The sequence below is a fragment of the Ictidomys tridecemlineatus genome, chromosome 4 (genome assembly GCF_052094955.1).
Source record: "Ictidomys tridecemlineatus isolate mIctTri1 chromosome 4, mIctTri1.hap1, whole genome shotgun sequence".
Lineage (NCBI taxonomy): Eukaryota > Metazoa > Chordata > Mammalia > Rodentia > Sciuridae > Ictidomys > Ictidomys tridecemlineatus.
Genome location: NC_135480.1, coordinates 17,520,982 through 17,545,034, shown reverse-complemented (window position 1 = coordinate 17,545,034; position 24,053 = coordinate 17,520,982). Strand labels below are relative to the sequence as shown.

The 24,053-nt window shown below is 33.6% G+C and overlaps 1 protein-coding gene across 1 annotated transcript; it reads right to left on the bottom strand.

The window, feature by feature from the left end:
* Window positions 1-2,965: 2,965 nt before the first annotated feature.
* On the bottom strand, window positions 2,966-3,891 carry LOC101954928 (olfactory receptor 4C45). Its single transcript, XM_005330070.4, has one exon. It carries the CDS (start codon window positions 3,884-3,886, stop codon window positions 2,966-2,968), a length of 921 nt encoding a protein of 306 aa, XP_005330127.2. The 5' UTR covers window positions 3,887-3,891.
* Window positions 3,892-24,053: the final 20,162 nt, after the last annotated feature.

Genomic DNA, 24,053 nt, shown 5'->3' with positions numbered 1-24,053 from the left:
ATTACAAACCAACAAAAACTAATATACCTCTCTGATGCTCAGTTTCTTTGTCCAAGTATATGTGTTTTATCTCCTACTTTAGAATACAGTAAAGGATGGTATATAAAAAAATGAATACTAGCTGATTGATTAGAGCCTGGCAAATATTATTTCCTGTCACATGTTGTTGAACAAAAGGGAAAACAGAATAGGCTAAAACTAGTGATAATACTCAGATCTTAAGAGTATGGAAAAAATACCAGTGAATACATCAGGAAAGTTATATTTGACGTTTTGCTCCTACAACACTTTCTTATGTGGCCACTGGCAAGGACCCTAAATATGCCTTTTTTGACCTCTCTGAATTCATGCCCATTAAGTGAAGTTTCTATCTTAATGGACTATATTAGGATGAATTCATACCTATGTCAAGTATGTTTAACAATTTTTCTTTTGCTTTTATTATCAGGGGAAAGTACCACTCTTCAAGCCAAAGGCTACTTCATATACAACTGGAAAGAGCAGAAAAAGTAATTAATTTTAAATGCATTACCTCTAACATGAGAATCAAAACATTCATGGTAAATCACTAGCTGAATCTTTGGAGACTCAGCATTTTCAGTCATTTCTGTGTGAAAGTAATCTACCCATAAGTGAGTCAAAACAAGTGAAGGGTAAAGGATTTCAATAAGACAATTCCAAAAAAAATGGAAGAAGTTTAAAACAAACATAGGAGATTGGCCTGTTTACTTTTATCCAGGGAATTCACCATGAGGTTGAATGAAGTACAAAAGCTTTTTGAGTCAAACTGATTGAGACTGAAATTCTACCTAAGACAGATTTTAGCTACATAAAATCTAAGCTAATCTAGCTAATTAGATTTTAAGTGTTCTTACCTCTAAAAGGATAATCATGTGAGGTAATGTCTGTGTTAATTATCTCAATTAAGCCTTTGCACAATGTATCCATATTTTGAAGGCATCATGCTGTACACAATAAATCAACATGATTTAGTTTTCAATTCAGTAAAATAAAATGCTTTAAAGAGAAATTAATTTACTACTTTCAAAACATAATTGAGTTCTTAGGTCAGTATTGATCCAAAGATCTCAAAATGACTCCCACAAGTTCCCTCTTCTGTAACTAGGTAGATATGTCTGGGTATTTTAATCCCACAATAGGAAGCTGGGGATGGACTCTTCCTGCCTTTCAGACCTGGACTCAGTTCCATTAAGCACAAATGTAAACATGACAATCAGCTTTTGTACTGTCCATACTCATTTCTGAGTGACATTCAGATACATGTTGAGGTGTTGACATGAAGTGAGGCTGAGACAATGTCTAGTCCTCCTTGAACCATACCTAGTCACAGATGCTAGTGGTGTCCTTTGACTTCTGTCAGGAACTTTGGCCCCCAGCATCCCTTGTGCCCTAGTGACATCCCTGAAGCTCATTCAGTGTGTGAGCAAGTTTTAGTATTTTTCAACTGAGACATGGTTCCAGTATAAGTAATGTGATTCTCACTATTTAAGAAAAAGACATAATGTCCCTTTTACTGATACAGAGTGAGAGAGAGGTGAAGGAACTGGTTTAGTTATAATGGCAATTAATTCAAGTAACACCATGAAAAGAAGCTTCTTTCTCTAAAGCTCTAACTTTAGAACTTTTGAAGCCTCTGATTGTTTGTGAATCTTTTAGTTTAACATTGCATTAATGATTAGCATTCTTTTCAGCAATCCAGATTTGAGAACATTACCATTCAGTTCCATGACACAAGTTGCTCTTAACAACACTTGTGATTTCCTGTAACAGCTGTTTTCAGAGATTTCTTATTTTTGTTCATGTCCAAAACTCAAATTCAGTCTTCAGATATTTTCAGTTTTAACCCTCTAAGATTTATCAGTTTTATTTCTTTTGCTCCAGCCAATTCTCTCCCCACATCCTTGTATAGATCATGTATACTAGAAGGAATGGTAGAGATGAAATTGTCAAAATAAGTTCTTTTTGAACGTGCTCCTTTTATGGTTGTGTTAAGCAAAAAGTTTTCTATCACAGTAATAGAATCTTTCAGATTTATGAAGATTAAAAGCAGTTTTTGATGAACATACTTTTGAAGATATTTCCTACTGTTCTACAGATTTTTTATGCACTTTTTCTGTTTCTGTTTTAAAATAAAAATCCATTCTTGCCATAGTAAAGAGCATGAAATTTGTCACAGTTATTGCTATTGGTATGTGTACCACCACAATGAGGCTGACAATTTAACTCTGTGAACACTTGCCCATATCTGTTCTGTAATATCAAAGCTTTTGAAAATCACATTTTATGAATGAATGCACTGGTACAAATATAAATATAACTTAAGTTGAATTAATGAATACCCAATTAAATTATGTATATTTAAGTTTATAACATGTGTATATCAAATGAAACAATGTTCAGGCATAAAAAAAAAATATTATCCTGCAATGGTGGCAACATGGGTGCAACTGAAGAGACAATTTAATGGAAAAACAGACAGACAAATACCATGCATATTTGTCACTCATGTGGAATCTAAAACATATGATCTCATAGAAGTTGAGAGTAGAGTACTGGTTACTAGAGGCGAGGAAGAATGTGGAAAGATAATAGAGGAAGGTTGGATAATGAGTAACAATTTACATAAGAAAAATCAGTTTTAATGTTCTACAGCACAAGAGGGTGGATGTAGTTCACAATTTATTCCATATTTTCTGAAGAATTAGAAGAGTTTAAAGATTCCCACTAGAAAAAAATAATGTTTAAAATGGTGGAAATTCTAAGTACCTTGATTTGCTACATGTATTGAACTATGACACTGTATCCCATGAATATGCACAATTACATGCCAATTAAAATTTTGATGCACACAGGACAATTGACCATCACAATTTTGATGAGTCAGGAGAATAGAGCTTTATAAAATATCACTCAATATTCTTGCCTAGTGCACTACCCACAGGGCTTATTTTTCATCAGCTTTCATCAATTGAAGCCAGAGCTTCTTCAGAACCTTTTTCACTTCCTCATTTCTGAAGGTGTAGATCAAAGGGTTTAACATAGGTGTCACTAGGGTACAAAACACAGTCACAGCTTTGTCAGCAGGGAAGGAGGCCACGGGTCTGAGGTACAGGTATGAACAAGGTACAAAGAATAAGATGACAACTGTGACATGAGAGGCACAGGTAGACAGGGCTTTGCGGCGCCCTTCGGAGCTGTGAGACCTCAGGGAGCGCAGGATGATGACATAGGAAGTCACCAGCATGGAGAAGATGATCAAACACAGTGACCCACTGTTGGCAGCAATCAGGGGCCCCAAAGTGCGGGTGTCTGTGCAGGCCAGCTCCAGGAGAGGAATTAAATCACACATAAAGTGGTCAATGACATTGGGTCCACAGAACGGTAACTGAGCCATAAACAAAATCTGTATCCCTCCATGAATAAACCCCAAGACTCCAGCCGCCCCCACCAGGAAACCACACACCTGCCGGTTCATGATGGTCATGTAGTGCAAGGGCTTACAGATGGCCACATAGCGGTCATAGGCCATGGCCATTAACAGGATGATCTCAGCTGCAGCAAAAAAGTGTTCAGTAAAGAGCTGAGTCATGCAGCCACTGAAGGATATGGTGTTCTTTTCAGAGATCAAGTCAAAGATCATTTTGGGTGCTATGGAAGAAGAGTAGAAACCATCTATAATGGACAAACAGGACAGAAAGAAGTACATGGGAGAGCCCAGGGCTGGGCTGATGAAGATGGTGACAGAAATGAGCATATTACCTGCCAGTGTGATCAAATAGGCCAGTAGAAGCACAGTAAATAAGAGTTTCTGCAGTTGTGGATTTTGGGTCAGGCCCAGCAAGATGAATTCTGTTACATTGCTCATCTTTCCTGTCAAGTTAGCTTGTGTTTGGGCATAGTTTATCTGAAAAACAAACAAACAAAGAAACATGGATGTGTCTGAGGGATGATTGCTCAAATTACATGTTAAAATACTTCATCGTTTTATTGGACCAGTCCTCTGCAATGGATGCAGTTTGTCTTTATTTATCTCACCTCTTTTACAGGCAGTTGTACAGAACAGAAGGAGGTTAGATTTCAAATAGTACAATACGTTATAGGTGCCACAAGAAAGCAAGGCATTATTATGAATGTTGACTTGTGTTTAATTTCTGAACATTTCTTTCTTTCTCTAAAAAATCTCAAAGATGGCTTTCTTTCATTGCTGGGAGGATTCAAATATCATCAATGACGATTATTTTATAATTACATTTCTTTATCTTCATGGACATCTGTGGATACATGAACATAATATTCTATTAAAATCAACTATATCCTATACTAAGGTGCCAAGGGTCTCTGAATCTAAACCAGCTGTGTTTTCTGACCTGTTTTTTCTCTGTCATTTGGACATAAAATTGAGCTAGATATGAAGTGGTTTTTTTCTTCTTCTTCTCCTAAATGCCAAGGAATTTTCTTTACTACAGCTCAACAAGAATGATCCATGGTTGTGACTGTCTCTATGCCACCATTTCATGCTCTGCTTGCCACATCTTTGGATATGAATATAAATGGTACAATGTTTCCCTGAAAGTTCACAGTATTTTACAAATAAATTGTCCTTGCATTGGTATTTTAATAGATACTGTGTTACACTCCAGATTAGATATATTTCCTCACTCACAGTTTACAAATGGAATAAAATGACATGAATTTACTATTGGCAAGATATAAATATCAGGATCAGATAAGAAGATACAATTATCATAGCATAAATTCAGTCAGATAAGATGAATTTGTAATTTTTATGGATAACTGGTAGAAATACTGCATATATACAAAAATTTAAAATAATCCTTATTTTGAATAATCTAGCTGTAGGTTTTCAAAATTAAGTCCATGTTGTTACAAAAGAACCTAAGATATTTAATTTTTTCTTAGCCTTTTTTTACTTCTTTTTCCAATCTCTGCCCTAAACTATTCATAATCACATAATTTTCCAAAAAAAAATTTAGTTTTTCTGGACACAGAATTCAACCTCAAGACCTCTCAGACTCCATGAAAGTGTGAACAAATGTTTTTGGTTTTCAGCAAAACTGTATCCCTGAGTTTTTTCCTTTCTATTCCTGGCTCTTGTGGATGCTAAATACAGTTATTATTAATTTTTCTTAATAGACTTAATTCACAAAATTTAACTTCAAATTGGCAACATGAAAGTTATGAGTAAGGGAAATTTTAAGCCTTTACAAACAGAACTCCACAGACTTATTGCAATTATTTAGACATAAATGTTTATCACACTGTCTTAAAAGTGACTCTAGTCATTTTAATCATCATGCTTTAGCAAATTACAGAACACGTTTTCACCTGATATTTTCAGTGAAAATTTGTGTCCAGTTTCATTTTCAGAGCCAAATAGCAAACTTCTAATCAAATATGTATTCACAAAAACAACTTCAGATAAAATAAGTTGGTTGGATGAAATTACTTGATTAAAAATTTGGAGAAAAACGTTTAGTTTTCACTGACCTGTGTCTGTTGATGGTGGAATTCTCTGTCAATGTTTTCTTCTCCTCTGGGAGTTTGCAATGCAGCCTTCCATGGACTCCATTAGCTGAGACTGGAATTATTGTTGCGCCAGACCATTTTTCAATGTCGACATTTTCATTCATATGGTACCATTGTCAGTCTGGATTTTGTCAGAAAAACAAACCATTTCAGTTAGGAAGTTTTGATAGCTCTAGAACTTAATTCATGCTCATTTTCTTAGTTTCCTATGAAAGTATACATGAATCTTCTATATATAGTTTTTCAGAAAAAAATAATTTCAGGCATTTTGAACTATATTCAACCCAAGGAAAAATAAAAGGAACAGAGCCTAATTATCCATCAGGAAAAGTCATTATATTCAACATTAAAACATAAGTGAATCCTGGGATTAGACACTGTTTTGTCAAGTTGACCAAACATTTGCTTCCTAAGAGCCTAGGAGCAATGTGGAGAGGGGATTCCTTGCATCTTAAATCAAGTTCTCCTTTCCTTTCTATTGCCCTAGAAACCCACTCAGCTCAGTGGTGGGATCTCACAAGCAAGTAATTCTCCATCTCATTGGTCATGGCTCTGCTGCTGTCATTGACTCACAGACCCATCATTATAAGTCTCTCCTCCTGGACTCCAGAGAGATGTTTAAATTGACTTTCACAGATTGCAGGGTTTAGTAAAGCTTTGGCCTCTCAAGTACCCAGAGGATCCATAATTGGCTCTGCCAATATATTTTCCAAGGCAAAAACAAAAGTCCTCTGCTTACTCCCACTTGGTGCCCACAAGCATAATTAGTGGCTAGCTTTAGAAAATCACTTAATGTGGGAGTAAAAGTATGTCCAGGCTACAGTTTAGGATGAAACTTGAGCAATACAATTTTGCAAACTTCTTTATAAGTTTTTTTGTTTGTTTGTTTGTTTTTGTTTTTATAATTATGACCTTGAGAGCATGGCCTAGGGTATGGGTTGGCTTAGATCAGAGACCAGAGAAAATATTTTTCTCTGATACATGAATGGTGTCAAATGTATGGTTGCTCTGAAGGTTGGATCTGCCAGTGATCAAGACTCTGTCTGAGTGTGCTGGAGATTGTGCATTTTTATCAGTGACTGATGAAATTTAGATGGCAGCATTTCCAGCTACCAAAGATTCATAATTTAATAGTTATGGGGATCTCAGTTTATTTCAAGGAAATCTCATTGAAGACACATTTTCATGGTTATTTGAAATAGAGAATACTGAATCTTAGACTTAGAGGCTCTGTGTTTCCAGTAGTAGCTATTGAGAATGTCACAGTCACTTGAACACTGTGGATACAGACACACAGAGAACTCTGGAAAGGAGACCACACCAGTATCTTATCCCTTACAGCTTCTGAGGTGATGAAGAATGATAAAAAAAATATTTAAAATGCAATGAAAATTTAAGAAAACTAAAATTATAGTACAAATTTTAATATATTATTAATTTTATAGAAATAAAACAGTTTCCATAATTAAAACTTGGTATCTGTTGAAGAAACCCTCTGAACTGTTCTTTTCAGAAGTTTTAATTTTGTTCTTTTCAGAAGTTTTAGTTTCAGAATTTTTTTTAGTTTTAGTTAAGTTAATCATGGCTCTATCTGTATTTCTATGAGTTTGAATATTTGAGATACTTTATATGAACGAAAAAATGAGGTATTTGATCCCCTGTAACTTTTTTTTCATCTTATATGTTATATTCAAGATTTACCTGTCCAGTTTCATATGACAGGGCTTCATTGTTTTATAAGACTTAATAACATTCCATTGAATGTATATCCCACAATTTATTTATCCACTCATCTATACAAGAATGTTAAAAATTCCCACCTCTTTAATCATGCTACAATCATAAACACACTGACCACAAATATTTCTTATGTTTTTTTAATGTCGATTCTTTTGTTTTATGGAGGTTTTCTGCCCTGTGCCCTTTTAGGGCACTGCAGAAGGAACTGTGGGATACTTAGCCAATGAGCAACAGTCCCAGCCCTTTTTCACTTTTCATTTTGAATCAGGGTCTCACTAAGTTGCTTGGGGCCAGGCTAAGTTGCTGAGGCTGGTCTTGAACCTCTGATCTTCTGCCTCAGCCTCCCCAGTTGCTGGGATCACAGATGTGCATCACTGTGTCTTGCTTGTCTTTAATTTGAAATCATTTTAGACTTTCAGAAAGTTGCAATCTGATTGTAATTTTTTGTATAAATGCTCAGAATTGAAGTTTGTGCATCAAATAGTAGTTTGATTTTTAAAGCAGTTAAAGGATCTTTTTTTCTGTTTTCCATGGCAGCTGACTCATTTCCACCAGTGTTTTAGGAACAGACGAGGCAAGGCACTGAAGAGAGCAGGAAACAGTTTTATTTGGCAGCAGCCAGGTTCAGAGAGAACAGCTTTTGCTGTAATCAACTAATCCCTTGAACCCCGAGTTCAGGTGGTTTCAGAACTTTATACCCAGCAAGTATGGGGAGGGGCTCAAAAGTTCACATTCTGCAGAAGTTCACACATAAAAGCAGCTTTTCTCTTTCACTGTTCTGGGCAAGTTAACCCTTCAAAGACAACACCTGAGAAGGGGAGAGCATCTTCTCCCATTTCTTTCCTTCCCCTACCAGCACTCTGTTATCAGAGAGCCCAATTGATAACCTTATCTTGGAAATGTAGACATCTCTATGAAGCTCTAACTCAAAGCCAGAGGCCTTGCTAAAGGATCTGTCTTTTTTGTTTTTTTAAATCACATTTTGCATTTGCAAACCCACTTTTACAAACTACCATACTGCATAAATGTTTATGGAAAACTAGTTCAGGGGCATTCAACGCCTGAGTACTGATGTCTTCCAGCCAGTGGCCAAGTAAAATAGAGCAACAGGAAGATATGAAGTTTACCTACATTGAACTCTTTTGTAGATACTCTTTTGATGATAGTCCTAAAGTCAATTATAGTGAAGACTTCTGGAGAAGCTTAGCTAAGATTTTCTGTAGAGGAGGGAGTGCCATTATACCAGCAGTGTCTACAGATGCTGGGAAGAGGCCTGAGGCTGAATCTAAGTTTTTAAAGTGATGTTTATGAGATGTCAAAGGGAGTAGAAAATCTTCTTCTGTCTTCTGGTTAGAAACTAGATACAATTGTTCATGAAGAAACTTATGATGTTGTTCTGTTTTCTACTTTCCTGACAAGTAGCAAGCATAATCTTCTGAGATTCAAGGAAAACTTATGGGATATATATGGAATATATATATATATATACATATATATATATATATATATATATATATATATAGAGAGAGAGAGAGAGAGAGAGAGAGAGAGAGAGAGAGAGGGAATAATATATATTTAACAAAAGATGTTGGATGGCCAAGGGTTTTTTAGGCTTTATTTTTTATAACAATAGAAGTGATGTTGAGAAGATTTTCAAGATTTGTGTCCTGAACTAGGCCTAAATATTTTTCTTCTTTCTTTATAAATCTGGCCTCCTTTTCTTAAAATTATATTTGTGGACAACTGAAATTACTTTCATACTGTTTGTCTGTAATTCTCTACTCAAATTTGAATGTGCTGAGTGTCTTCCTTGATTATTCAGATATCATCATTTTCTTGTGTGTCACCTGTCTTTGTCCTTCTTAGCTAAGGTACAAGTACAACCCAAAGAAGTTTTTAAGAGGTGACATGGTGTGTAGGAAAGCACCTCATGAAATATCTTTTATTTGAGAAATGATGTCCAAAATTTCTTTATGATTATAATTGGAAGAATTTTATACCCCTTCATGACTTTCAACAGAGACAATAGTTTATTCTGGAAAGATCAATATTTTAAGGTAAGTGAAACCACCTGGAATTGTGCAGCACAGCAGTCTTAATTCCTGGGTGAATCCTGCCTCAGTGACTCGTATTCCTCAAAAACAATTCATTTCTGTTTATCCTCCATCTTTCATAGTGATAACCTGGATTTCAGTAGTTATAATTAAAATTATACTTTTTCAACACAATTTTTAAAGTTAGGTCCATTTTTTAAAAAATATTGCAATTACTTTGCCTATTGGTTTATATAGGGTACCCAAATTTTGCTCAAAATTGTCATATTAGGTACATAAATTAATAGAATTTATGTGAAAACATTTTTTATGCTACTTAGCAATGCACTTTCCTTTGGTGACTAATTTGTAAATTTCAGGGTGTTTCTAATAGGAAACACCTTAGTGATCATTTAATCAAATACTCATCTTTCATGTTAAATGTGAGTAGATTTTGTTTTTATATTCCCCATTCATTTGAATCATTCTCCAAGATGATTCTTTGGCCTCAGAGCATCATCATGGAATTTTTCACCTCTGTGTTTCTGAGGGTATAGATTAAAGGTAAATGGAACCACCTAGAGTTTCAACATAGTATAAAACACAGCCACAGCTTTGTCAATGGGAAAGGTGACCATGAGCTGAAAGCACACAAATAGGATACAAAGAAGAGGATGACTACAGCAATGTGGGAGGCACAGGTGGAGAGAGCTTTCCTCTGTTCTTCCTGGCTGCAAGTCTTTAGGGAACAAAGGATGAGAATGTGGGAGATGATAGGAAGAGCAAAAATGAGGAGAGCAGCCCACTGTTGGCAGCCACCAAGAGCCATAGATGTGAGAGTCTTTGCAGGAGAGTTTCAGGAGGGGAAAAGGTCACAGTTGAAATGATCAATGACATTTGGGTCACAAAAGGGCAAACATACCATGAAAAGAGCTTTAATCAGACCATGAAGAAATCCTCCAGCCCAGGCCACAGACACCAGGAGGCCACAAACACGCCTGTTCATTGTGATCATATAATGCAGGGGCTTGCAGATGGCCATGTATCGGTCATAGGCCATCACTGTGAGCAGGATGATCTCATCTCCCCCAAAGAAATGTTCTGCAAAGAGCTGAGTCATGCACCCACTAAAGGAGATAATTTCCTTTGCAGCAAATAAGACAAGGATCATTTAGGTGGTAAATAAATAAATAAAATTAAAAAAAAATAAAAGAAGAAGAAGAAGAAAAGAGACATTTTAAAAATACTTGGTATAATATGACAAGTATGATTATTGATAGAAGAATGCAAATTTGAAAACACAGCATTTTTATTATTCTGGAAATATTTGTTACAAATTTGAGAGAACATAAATTAAATAACCAAAAAATGAAAAAACCACCAACTATATTCACACACACACACACACACACACACACACACACACACACACAAAGTGTTCACTATAGACATAAGTACACTAAGCAAAAAGAAGATTTGATGAATTTAAAAGTCTTTTGGTATTTTTAGAATATAAACTAAAGGTACGGACATACATAAACTCAATAAAAAGTAAGTAGGGGTTAAATTACAAAAGAATCTTACCTTTCAAGAGTATTTAGAAGATTATAATGCATAGTTGATAAAAGGTTTCAATAACTAGATAGGCATTTTCACAATCAGATTTTTCTCAATGCTGCCACCAAAAAGTGGAAAAAAATAGCATATAGTAAAATTTCAGGTAAACCAAAGATCTGTACAGAACAGAAAAAGAAAGAGATCAACATATATCTAATATCTGATTAGAAAGAACATTTAAGTGAAAACAATGGTATAAGTAAGTCACAGGGAAAAAAATGATGCATTTTGCCACAGAAAATTATGGAACACATTGAAAATGCTTATAATAATGAGGCAAGAGTTGTTATAGAAATTGTTTCTTAACAAATTCAAATATTCATTTATCATTGCACAAAGAGTAATCTTCCATTTCATAATTCACAAAACAAATGCAATTTAAAGACAATGAAGTGTTTTTTACAGGCAAATTGGCAAACATTGAAGACAGTTATAGCATTCTATGCTGATGAATGTGGGTTGATATAAAATGTTCTGAAATTTAATTATGTAAAATCAGGGCTTCAAAACTGATCATGTTCAGTGGTCCTTTACTCTTATTCATGCAAATATACTCTATAAAAACATAACAAAGAATATGAATATATATTTCACATCACAATCTATTTTTATGATAGTGAAAATGTAAGAAAACTCAAATGTCTACAGTAAAAAGAAAATTTAAATGGATTTAAATGGATGCTGTAAGATCTTGGAATAATACATATTTAGCTCTAAAAGAAAACGGATGCCAATCAAAAATATTATACCCAGAAAAATTAAGCTTAGAACTGATGATGAAATAAAACCTTCCATGATAAACAAAAGTTAAAAGAATTCACAATTAAGAAGAGTGTATGACAAAATATACTTAAGAAAATATTTCATGAAAAAGATATGAAGAATAAAATTGAAGGCCAGAAATGAGAGGATATACACAGGAAAATGCATCCACCAAAGGAAAAACTATTTCAAATTAAAAACAAGAAACAACTCAAAATGAAAAGGAATAAAAATCATATCTCCATCATAACATTAAATGTAAATGGCCTAAACTCATTCTTCAAAAAACACAGACAGGCAGATTGGATTGAAAAATAGGACCCAGTAATATGCTGTCTACAAGAGTCACCACATAATCAAATACCTTCACAGATATGAGGTAAAAGGATGGGGAAAAAAATCCCTTACATGGATCTCATAAACAAGAAGGTGTTCTAAAGTGGATTTCAAGCCAAAGTTAATCAGAAGGGTCATTTCATACTACTTAAGGGAATTTTATACCAACAAGATATAAAAATTATAAATATTTATGCCACAAACAATGAATAATCTTCATACATCAAACAAACCCTTCTTAATTTCAACAAATTGGTTACAACACAATAATACCTGGTAACTTTAAAACACCTCTCTCACCACAGGATAGATCCTCCAAACAAAAATAAATAAAGAAGTTATAGAACTAAAAAATATAACTAAAAATTGTTAAAAGAATTCACAATTAAGAAGAGTGTATGACAAATTTAGACTTAACAGACATTTTTAGAATATTTCACCCATCAATTACCAAACATTTTCTCCTCAGCAACACATGGGTCCTTTTCTAAAATAAACCATATCTTATTCCACAATGCAATTTTTAGCACATACAGAAAAATAGATATAATCTCTTACATCCCAACAGTTCATAGTGGGGTGGAATTACAAATCAATGATACAATAAAAAATAGAAGCTACTTTAACACCTGGGCTCTAAATAATGCACCACTGAATGACCAATATATAGCCAAGTGTGGTGTTGCACACTATAATCTTAGCAGCTTGGAAGGTTGAGGCAGGAGGATCATGAGTATAAAGCCAGCCTCAGCAACTTAGTGAGGTCCTAAACAACTTAGGGAGACCCTGTCTCCAAATAAAATATAAAAGGGGCTGGGGATATGGCTCAGTGGTTGAGTGCCTCTGGGTTCAATCCCAGTACCATGGGAATGAATAACTGATGGATAGCAAAAGATATCATGAATGAAATGAAAAAAAAATAGTTACAGGTAAATGAGAAAAGTAGCAAAACATATCAAATCTCTGGGACACTATGAAGGCAGTTCTAAGAGGAAAGTTCATTGTACCTAGCATATTCTTTAAAACAATAGAAAGACACCAAATAAATAACCTAAAATTATACCTCAAAGCCATACAAAAAGAATAACAAATCAACACCAAAAGCAGTAGAATATGGAAAATAATTAAAAGCAGAAGTGACATCAATAAAATTCAAACAACCAAATAATAAAACCATTCAAAAAATCAAGTTTGTTCTCTGAGAAAATAAACAAAATTCATAAACCCATAGCCAAGCTAACCAAGAGAAAACTCAAATTACTAAAATCCATGATGAAAAAGTAAATATCACTGCAAACACAAGTGAAATACATATGATAATCAGACACTATTTAGAAAATCTATAGTCCAATAAAATAGAAAATCTTGAAGACATCAACAAATTTCTAGAGACAAGTGACTTACCAAAATTGAATCAGAAGAACATAAAATTTTAAACATAACTATTTCAAGCAAGGGAAATGAAGAAGACATCAAAAGCCTACCAATCAAGCAAAGCCCAGGACCAGATGAATTCTCAGCCAAGTTCTACCATACCTTTAAAGAAGAAATTACACTACTATTCCTCAAATAATTCCATGAAATAGAAAAGAAGGGTATTATTCCAAATTCATTCTATGAAGCTAGTATCACCCTGATACCAAAATCAAAAACACATGAAAGAAAGAAAATTTCAAACCTATATCCCTTATGAACATAGGTGCAAACATTCTTAATAAAATATTGGCTAACTGCATACAAAAACATATTAAAAAGATAGTGTTCCATGATCAAGTTTGGGTCATTACAGGGATGCAAGGATGATTCAACATACAGAAATCAATAAATGTAACATGTTATATCAAGAGACTTAAAAACAAGAATCACATGATTATCTGAATAGATGCAGAAAAAGCACTTGACAAAATACAGTATGTATTCACATTAAAAACACTAGAAAAACTAGGGATAGTAGGAACATTCCTGAACATTGTAAAAGCTATACATATTAGACTGGAGTGGAAAAAAAAAAACTTACTTGAAAGTGTTACCTTAAAAACTGGAATAGGATATGGATTCCCTCTTTCACCACTTCTATTCAATGTATTCCTTGCAACTCTAGCCACAGTGATTAGGCAAAAGAAAGACATTATATGAATATAAATATGAAAAAACTCAAACTGTCCCTATCATTACTTTCTTACCATTTACTATTGTGTTATTGTCTGTTTCACAGTAAAATAAAATCCACAATAACAAAGTGGAAAGCTAGGACTTAGTAGATACTCCACAGCATTTATTGAATATGTAGTTACATGGATGTGTAAGTGAATAAACTCTACATTGTAGTACATACTATACATGTATTTGTGTAAAACCTTGTAATATTACTAACGAAGTTAAAATTGCCCATTAAATTACTACTACAGAGTAAACACACAGCATTCTGAGATGCATTTTGAGTCCTACAAAACAAGTAGGTATGGTAAAATACCATGGGATCTAAGCATGCTAAAAAAATATGAAGCAAGGACAGTTATGGAGATAAAGGATTATTATATTATTTTATATGTATTGTGATTCTTCAAATTGTTTCAACTATAGTTTTCTAGATTTTAATCCAATTATTCTCAGAACTATATTATATAAATCCTTTCTGAAACTTAAAATATAAATAATCATGAAGGGAAGAGTATTGCACATGGAACACTTTAAGTTGCATGCCTTATGAGCTGACATTATATGTGCTTTAGTTTTCTGCACGACTACCATCTTCTTATTCAAGACAACACACACAGCTTATGTTTCTTAATAAGAACATACTGCTGCATATTCTCACAGATTTCCTTCATCAACTGCTCTTTTAGATTGCCTTTGATCCAATATCCATAATCTGATCTCCTATTCCATTAATTATTTCCTGTTTTTAATCTAGCACAAAGCTCAATGAGTCTAAATTCCATAACTAAACACATGCTTAAACTTTTTCAAATGTTTTACAAAATCTGTATTCTTTCTTTAAATTTCTTTTCACATATTCTGAGTGGCCCAAGGTTGAAAGCAAAATCATTTCTGTCAAAGACAAATATATCCTGATATTTATATATTCAGCTGACTCCTATCCTCACATCTGTTCCATGTGCGCAGCTTTGACTCACCTCCTACATTCTGTATCAGTACTTATGGGCTCAAGGCTTCAGGCCAAGGTTCACAGTCTGCCATATAACCTAGAAACCATCACAATATTTAACAGACTGAGGCTCAAGGTGCAGACTAAAAATTCTTTTCTTTTTTTAAGACAGCTTATTTGTTATGTATTTGCCATGTACTCATTGCTGTATTAAGAATTTTAAACCACCAAATTATGATATATCAGCCTTGTCCTCTAAAATATTTCCTCTGAGATTCATCTGAAGAATAATGTATATAATTTCAAAAAATTCAATATATTTCTGAATTCATAGCACTTATTAAAACTTAACTTTTGTGCATTAAAGAAGTTGTTTGTGATAAAGAAAAATAAAATATTTTCTGGCAATGTAGGCCAGTCAATTAGAGTAAATAGAGTAAAAGAAAAGGAAACAAATATTTGTAGCCAGCAGGATTGTGTGGTTAAAATGGCAGCTAGATTTGCACCTGAGTTTGCCTCTTGCAAAAATTATAGGAACACAGTCTTTTCCTTCTAAAGTAAAATAAAGGAAGAATTGAATAAATCCACCTCAATGCAGAAGAATTTGACTGAATCATTTATTAAAACAACTTTTTTTATTGGTTTTATATTTTAATTACATGACTGCAGAATGCATCACAATTCTTGTTACACATATAGAAAAATTTTTTATATCTCTGTATATAAATTATGTTCACACCAATTCATGTCTTCATACATGTACTTTGGATAATGATGTTCATCACATTCCTCCATCATTGCTAACCCCCTGCCCCCTCCCTCCCTCTCCCACCCCTCTGCCCAATTTGAATTCTTCAATTTTTCCCATGCTCCCTCTCCCTACCCAAATAAGAGTCAGTTACCTTATATCAGGGAAAACATTCACCATTATTTTTGGGGGGAATTGTTTAACTTCACTTAGCATTATCTTCTCCAACTGCATCCATTTATCTGCAAATGCCGTGATTTTATTCTCTTTATTGCTGAGTAAATAATCCATTGTATATATATTCCATATTTTTTAATCTATTCATCTACTGAAGGGCATTTAGGTTAGTTCCACAGTTTAGCTATTGTGAATTGTGCTGCTATAAACATTGATGGGGCTGTGTCCCTGTATTATGCTATTATTAAGTCCTTTGGGTATAAATATAGGAGAGAGATATTTGGGTCAAATGGTGGTTCCATTTCAAGTTTTCCAAGGAATCTCCATACTGCTTTCCATATTGGCTGCACCAATTTGCACCAATATTCTTGTTTGTCTTCATAATAGCTGCCATTCTGACTGGTGTGAGATGGTATCTTAGAGTAGTTTTGATTTGCATTTCTCTAATTGCTAGACATGATAAACATTTTTTTCATATATTTGTTTGTTCTGAGAAGTGTCTGTTCATGTCCTTGGCCCATTTATTGATTGGGTTATTTGTTTTGATTTTTTTTTTTTTTTTAGTGTTGAGCTTTTTGAGTTCATTATATACCCTGGAGATTAGTGCTCTATCTGATATGTGAGGGGTAAAAATTTTCTCCCAAGATGTAGTCTCTCTATTCACCTCACAGATTGTTTCCTTTGCTGAGAAGAAACTTTTTAGTTTGAGTCCATCCCATTTATTGATTCTTGGTTTTAATTCTTGTGCTATAGGAGTCTTATTAAAGAAGTTGGGGCCTAATCCCACATGATGGAGATTAGGGCCTACTTTTTCTTCTCTTAGGTGCAGAGTCTCTGGATGTATTCCTAAGTCCTTGATCCATTTTGGGTTGAGTTTTATGCATGGTAAAAGATAGGGGTTGAATTTCATTTCATTGCATATGGATTTCCAGTTTTCCTAGCACCATTTAAGAGGCTATCTTTTCTCCAATGCATGTTTTTGGCACCTTTGTCTAATATAAGATAATTGTAATTTTATGGGTTAGTCTCTGTGTCCTCTATTCTGTACAATTGGTCTACCAGTCTGTTTTGATGTCAATGCCATGCTGTTTTTGTTACTATTGGTCTGTATTATATTTTAAGTTCTGGTATAGTGATGCCACCTGCTTCACTTTTCCTGCTAAGTATTATTTTAGCTACTCTGGGTCTCTTATTCTATACCTAGAAGATCCAAAAAGCCCCACCAGAAAACATCTATAACTAGTGAATGAATTCAGCAAAGTAGCAGGTTATAAAAAACACCCATAAATCAAAAGCATTTCTGTATATCAGTGACAAATCTCTGAGAGGGAAATGAGGAAAACTACCCCATTTACAATAGCCTCAAAAAAAAAAAATCCTTGGGAATCAACTTAAAAGATGTGAAAGATGTATACAGTGAAATCTACAGAACCCTGAAGAAATAAATTAAAGAAGACCTCAGAAGATGGAAAGATCTAACTTGCTCTTTAGGCAGAGTTAATATTATCCAAATGACCATACTTCCAAAAGCACTAAACAGATTTAATGCAATTTCAATCAAAATCCCAATGGCATTTCTCATAGAAATAGAAAAAGCAGTAATTAAAATTTCTTTATAAAGATTAATAGACTCCCTCAGGGGGGAAAAATTCTTTTTCTGCTTAATTTCTTCAAAATAAACTCAGTGATGACAGAATGAAAAAGAAGATGAAAAGCTGAATCCTAGCTCCAAAGGTGCCTTACATATATATTCCACCAACCTTAGGGATTTTGACCCTAGAGAATATAACTAAAGTGCTGCCTCAGAAGTCACAATTAGATGATAAAAAAAAGACCCATGTGATATTTTATTTGAATGTGATCTCTTCCAAAGATTGAGGGATATTTTCATAATGAATTTAATTTTCATGATCTTACTTTAAAACTGTTTAGCAGACGTAACACATTTTGATTTCAATACCTAGTATATTTTAAACTTACAAAAGAAAAAAAATAGATATTGAACAACAATCTAGAGCTAGTTACTCTTAATTTTTTTCCCTTGGACTCTAGCATGTGTTCCTGTATATCTGGATACAAATCTTGCACAAGGAGACGACTGGATAAAGAAATTGTGGTATGCATAAATGACAGAATATTACTCAGCCATAAAGAAAAATGGCTTTATGGCATTTGCTAGTAAATGTATGGATCTGGAGACAATCATGATAAATGAAATAAGCCAATCCCAGAAAACCAAAGGTTCAATGTTTTCTCTGATATGCAACCAACCAATCTTGAAAAACCAAAACAAATTTGTATTTTTGACACTTTCTCATTTCAAACTTACTAAAAAGTTATAATAATTCAAACAATGAGGTGTTCATATAAAAACAGAAACATGATACATAGACTAATGAAACTGAATAAATACCTGAGAAATAATCACACACATATAGTCAATATATAACAGGGAAGGACCATGATCATTTAATGGCAACAGGCTAGTCTTTTTAATGGATAGTGTTTAGGAAGCTGAATAGATTCTGCAAATATATTTTAGACTTGCAACATGTATAAAAATACTTAAAATTGATCAATGAATTAAAAAAGTATAAAATTTACAACTTAGAAAAATGTCCCATGGCATAAGCCTATAATCCCAAAGGCTTGGGAGCCTTAGGCAGGAGGATCAGGAGTTCAAAGCCAGCCTTAGCAAAAGTGAGGCACTAAGCAACTCAGTGAGATGCTATCTCTAAATAAAACAGAAAATAGGGCTGGGGTGGTGGCTCAGTTTTCGAGTGCCCCTGAGTTCAATCCCTAGTACACCCCCCCCCAAGAAAAAACAACTTTATGACTTAGTATGTATTAATGATTTTCTGGAAATGACATAAAAACAATAGAAAAAAAGAAAAAGAAAAATAGAAGGAAGGAAAGAAAAATGGAAGATAACAAATTTGGGGGAAGGATGTGAAGAAAATAGTCCCTGTAATTATTCATGGGAATGTATAATATTGAAGCCTCTAAGGAAATATGTGCGGTGGATTCCCAAATAACTAAATAAGAAACTACCATATGATGAAGTAATTCCACTTCCAATGAATGCCAAATTAATTAAAAACAGATTCTCTAAGAGATATTTGTAACCACTTTTCTTAGCAGCATTATTTACAATAGCCAAAGGTGGAAAAACCCCAAATGTCCATCAACAGATGCCGTATGTTAATATAGATGAACCATGAACATATCAGGCTAACTGAAATAAGACACAGAAGGTAAATATTGTGTGAAGAATAAAATTCATATAGACAAAAATCAGAAAAAAAAGAAATTGAAGAAATATAATACAGATAGAAGAAATAAAATATAAAAATAGAGGAAATTGAAGAAGACCTTAGAAGATGGAAAGACTGCCAATGTTCTTGGATAGGCAGAATTGATACTGTCAAAATGGTGATACTCTGGACATAACTTCCTATGTTCATATATGACTATACCACCAGTGTAACTCCACATCATGTTCAACCACAAGAATCAGATCATAAGAGTAAGTTATATTCCATGTATGTATAATATGTTAAGATACACTTTCCTGTCATGTATGTCTGAGAACAAAAACTGAGAAAAATGGTCACATTATAGAAAGCAATATATGGATTTAATAATGCATTTCCTATCAAAATACCAATGACATTCTTCAAAGAAAGAAAAAAAATTGTAAAATTTATTTGGAAGAAAAAGCAACTTAGATTAGTCAAAGCAATCTTAATTAAGAAGAGTGATACTGGAAACATCACACGACCAGACGTCAAATCACACTATAAAGCTACAGAAACAAAAACAGTACAGTATTGGCACCAAAGCAGACATAAAGACCAATGGAATCAAATAGAAGACAGAGAGACAAACCCACATCGACACAGTCATTTGATAGTCTACAAATGTGTCAGAAACATGTGTTGGAGAAAAGGTAGCCTTTTTAACAAATGATTGTGGGAAACTGGGTATATATAATAAAATTAGATTCCCATCTCTTACGGTGCACAAAAGCCAACACAAAGTGGATCACAGATTAAGAAATTAGACCAGAAACTTTGCAACTGCTGGAAGAAAATGAAGGCTCAACAATCCAACATATTGGCATAGGCAACAATTTCATTAACAAGATCAATTCAGTGTAAGAAATAAAACCAAGAATTAACAAGTAGGACAAAATCAGATTAAAAAGATCTGCACAGCAGAGGAAAGAATGGTGTGCTTGAATATAGAGCTCATAGATGGGAGGTCTTTTCTGCCTGGTCCTCAAGGCATTAATTTTCAGAATATATAAAAAACTCAAGAAAATGTAACATCAAATAAAAAAAAACCCAATTAATAAAAAAAGAGAAATCAAATGACTAACAAGTATTTGAAAAAATGTTCAACATCTCTAACAATTAGGGAAATGAAAATTTTAAAAAAGCTACAAATTTTAAGATGTATAAAATAATAGAAGAAAAATGAGTAGAGAAAAGGAAATTGGAATGAGAAGGAGGAGAAGAAAAAGAGAAGTAATGGGGAGTGAATTAGAGCAAATTATATTACATACATGTGTAAGTTGCATCAAAATAAGCTTTTATGTCACGTAAAACTAAAACAAACTAGTGAAAATGTAAAAAAGAAAGTCAAATTTATACAGACAAAAACTAGAATACGTTTACTGACAAACGAGGGGAGAGAATTGAAGAGTTATTTTTTTCATGGGTACAGATTTCCAGTTTTTGAGGTTGGAAGTGTTCTGGAGATAGGATTGTACAGAAATGTGAATACATTTATTGCTGCTAATTTGTACACTTAAAAGTCTTTAAAGTGGTGAATTTTCATGTTCTGGGATGTTTAAATGAAATAAAAATTAATACAAACAGCTTAGTAATGTGGAAAACACTTTAAATGGATGATTTTTAACAGAGCTCAACTATATGGATGGCTAATGATCACTGAAAAGATGCTCAGAATTAGTGCCCATCATAGAAATTCAAATTAAAATCCTACCAAGGTATCACTACTCGACTGGTAGGTGAGTGATGATACCCCATTAGGATTTTAAATGTGACAAGATATTTTTGAAATTTAAAAATACCAATTTATGATAAGGATAGAAAACAACTGTAGGTCATATGTACCTGATAGGAGGGTAAAGCATTTACACTGTCCTATAATTGTCACAACTCATGGAAGTGAATTCTTAAAAATCTGTACAAAATTTGTACACAAATTTTATTTCAAATTTAAAATATGGAATATGTGTAGTATCCCTCAATTTGAGAATTTTGTAGTGTCAGTGTGAAGGTCGTCCAGTTATTAAAGGCTCCCTGTTACCCAATGTCAATTGAGAACTGAAATCTGTAATAGTGGTACCAAACACCAGTTGTAAGACAATCCTCTGTATGCTCCACATTTGAAAGATAAAACTCACAAAGAAGCAATAGATAATTGATGGATGGATAGATAGGTAGATTATAGCTACAGACATACAGAAATAAAGGAAAGCCAGAAACAAGAATTATATACACAAAATGGTTCATACATACTTATGTAGATATAGCAATTATATATATATATATATTGCATTTTATAATGCAAAACTGCTCTTTATAAGGCAGTGACAGACTTTTAAGCTATGTAATTTAAGCTATGTAATTTTAAACTATGTAATTATATCTGAAGGTAATCGTTTTTCAAAATATTGCAAATTATGAAAACAAATTTAAACAATTGAATAGTTTTTTAGGGAAACATACATAATTATCTTAGAATAAAAACTAGATCGCCAAAGTCTCAGTCCACTATTCTTTCTTGTTTCACATGAAAAAATACGAAACTATTTTTCAATTTTATTGCAGTTGGATCAAATAGGAATCAAATAATATATATTGGTTTTAATTTCTACAAACATTATCAAGTTGACTCCTATTTTTTACCTTATACTCAGTGAACTTTTATGGCAGTTGAGAAAATTTGTTTTCATATATTCCAATGGTAGCACAAAATACATCTACAAAAGAGCAGCAAAGAAAAACTTTTTTTTTAACTTTCAAGTGGTAAAAATAGAATGACCACTAGGTGGCAGAGCAATACCATCATTTAAATCAATAATCAACTTTTTTTTTTTCAAAGTATTGATTTGAAAGGTTTGAAATATTCAGCTGAAACATTATAATACCCCATTTATAATATTTTAAGGACATAGAAAAAGTTCAGAACCAGGCTCATCAAGGCTAGCTTTAGCAACAGAAATAGAGACAACTATCAGAAAAAGTTGTTTTTGTTTTTGTTTGTTTTGTTTTCATTGTTTGATTTTTGTTTTTATATTCCTGGCTCACAAACATAAATCATTTCTTTGAAGTTTAAGGGCATACATACCCTATTTTGACATTATCAACACAGTAGCAAGTAGAAAAACAAACAGCTTTTAATTGTGCATAGACTCTGGCTTTAAAAGTTAGTATGAATATTTGAAATGAATAAGCAAAGTAAGTTTGTGGTAAGTTAAATTTTGAATTTTGTCCTATTTATACATAAACTTTGACTCTGTAAGAGGGAAGCAGTTTAAACTGCTCCTATGGTGAGCTGGGTATCTGCTCTGTCCATTGTACCATTTCTTTCCAGCTCCACTTTCTTATGGACCTGGTTTTCACCTGATAGAAATTGGTACACACCCTGAGGTTCTCTTCCATTTCCATGCAATTTCCCTTTTCTCTCCCTTTCCCTCCCACCTCTCAACGGGGGGGGGGGGGGGGGGGGAATTGGTACACACTACACACCAAGGCTTCCTCTGACCTGGAAAGCTGATTGTTAAACTCTTGCCACCACATCCTTGAATGTACCTATTTAACTTTTATTGTTATACTCAAATAATTCCTTTAGACTTCAATTCAATAGTAAACAGAAACAAATTTTTTAAAATGCCATTTGTTTGTCTGAAAATACTTTGAAGGCTATTAACTCCATCCCTATTTGTTTTACAGGTAAGGGGTCAAATGTCCAAAGATGGTAAAATGACATAATGATACACTTGACATATTTGTTAATTTTAATTTTTGTTTCTTCATTATTTATTTTGACTAGAAGTGACTCATTGGCTCCTGGTCACTTATAGCTTCACCAATTTAAAAAATAAAATTCAGAATTGCATATCAAATAACAACACAATACCTCTCAAGACTTAATTTGAATCTATAATATTTTTATTTAATATATTTAGATGTCTCCAAGGTTGGCTGAAGAAATCATTCATTCAGCAAGTACATTTTGCAAAATTGCAATGTTTCACATTGCCATTGTTAAGGGAAATAGTGAATTAAACCTAGAGTTTATTGACAGTGCATTTCAATTTATTTAATTGACAGGGGGAAAAAAGAAGCAAACTAAATGTGTTCTTTTGCTCTATTTTACTCAAAGAATATTTCCAAAGATCTGGGGCATGGAAACATTTCCCAAAACACTCATCTCTTACTCTGTTAATAACCAGCAGCATTCATGGGATTCTCATGTTCCCAAGACCAAAGCTGTTTCCAAAGACCCTCAAGAAAACCTCTTGTTTTGTTCTAAGGCACTTCCTCTCCTAACTCTCTTCATATGTAAGACAATAGCACATTTCTGTCTAATGTAGCACCATATAGTGTATTGGTTGAGGGCACAGGTTCTGGGTGCAGATTTGATTAGTAACCATGCAGATGATGGGCAATATGATCTTATATAACACAGAGGTGTAATAATGGCACACCATTTTATATTTTGTAGAGGTTTGCATGTGAAGGGTGAAACATTGCCTATAATGAAGCCAGATTTAAAGTTAGGTAGTCGGTGTAGTCAGGTAAATCGGGTCTAATATCAGTGAAATCTAAAATGGAGGCCATGCTGAGAATGATTCCAAGAAATGCAGGTCAACTCATGGAATGTCAATGAAGTCCCAGAAAGGCCCTAGGCCAAAGTCCACCCCAAA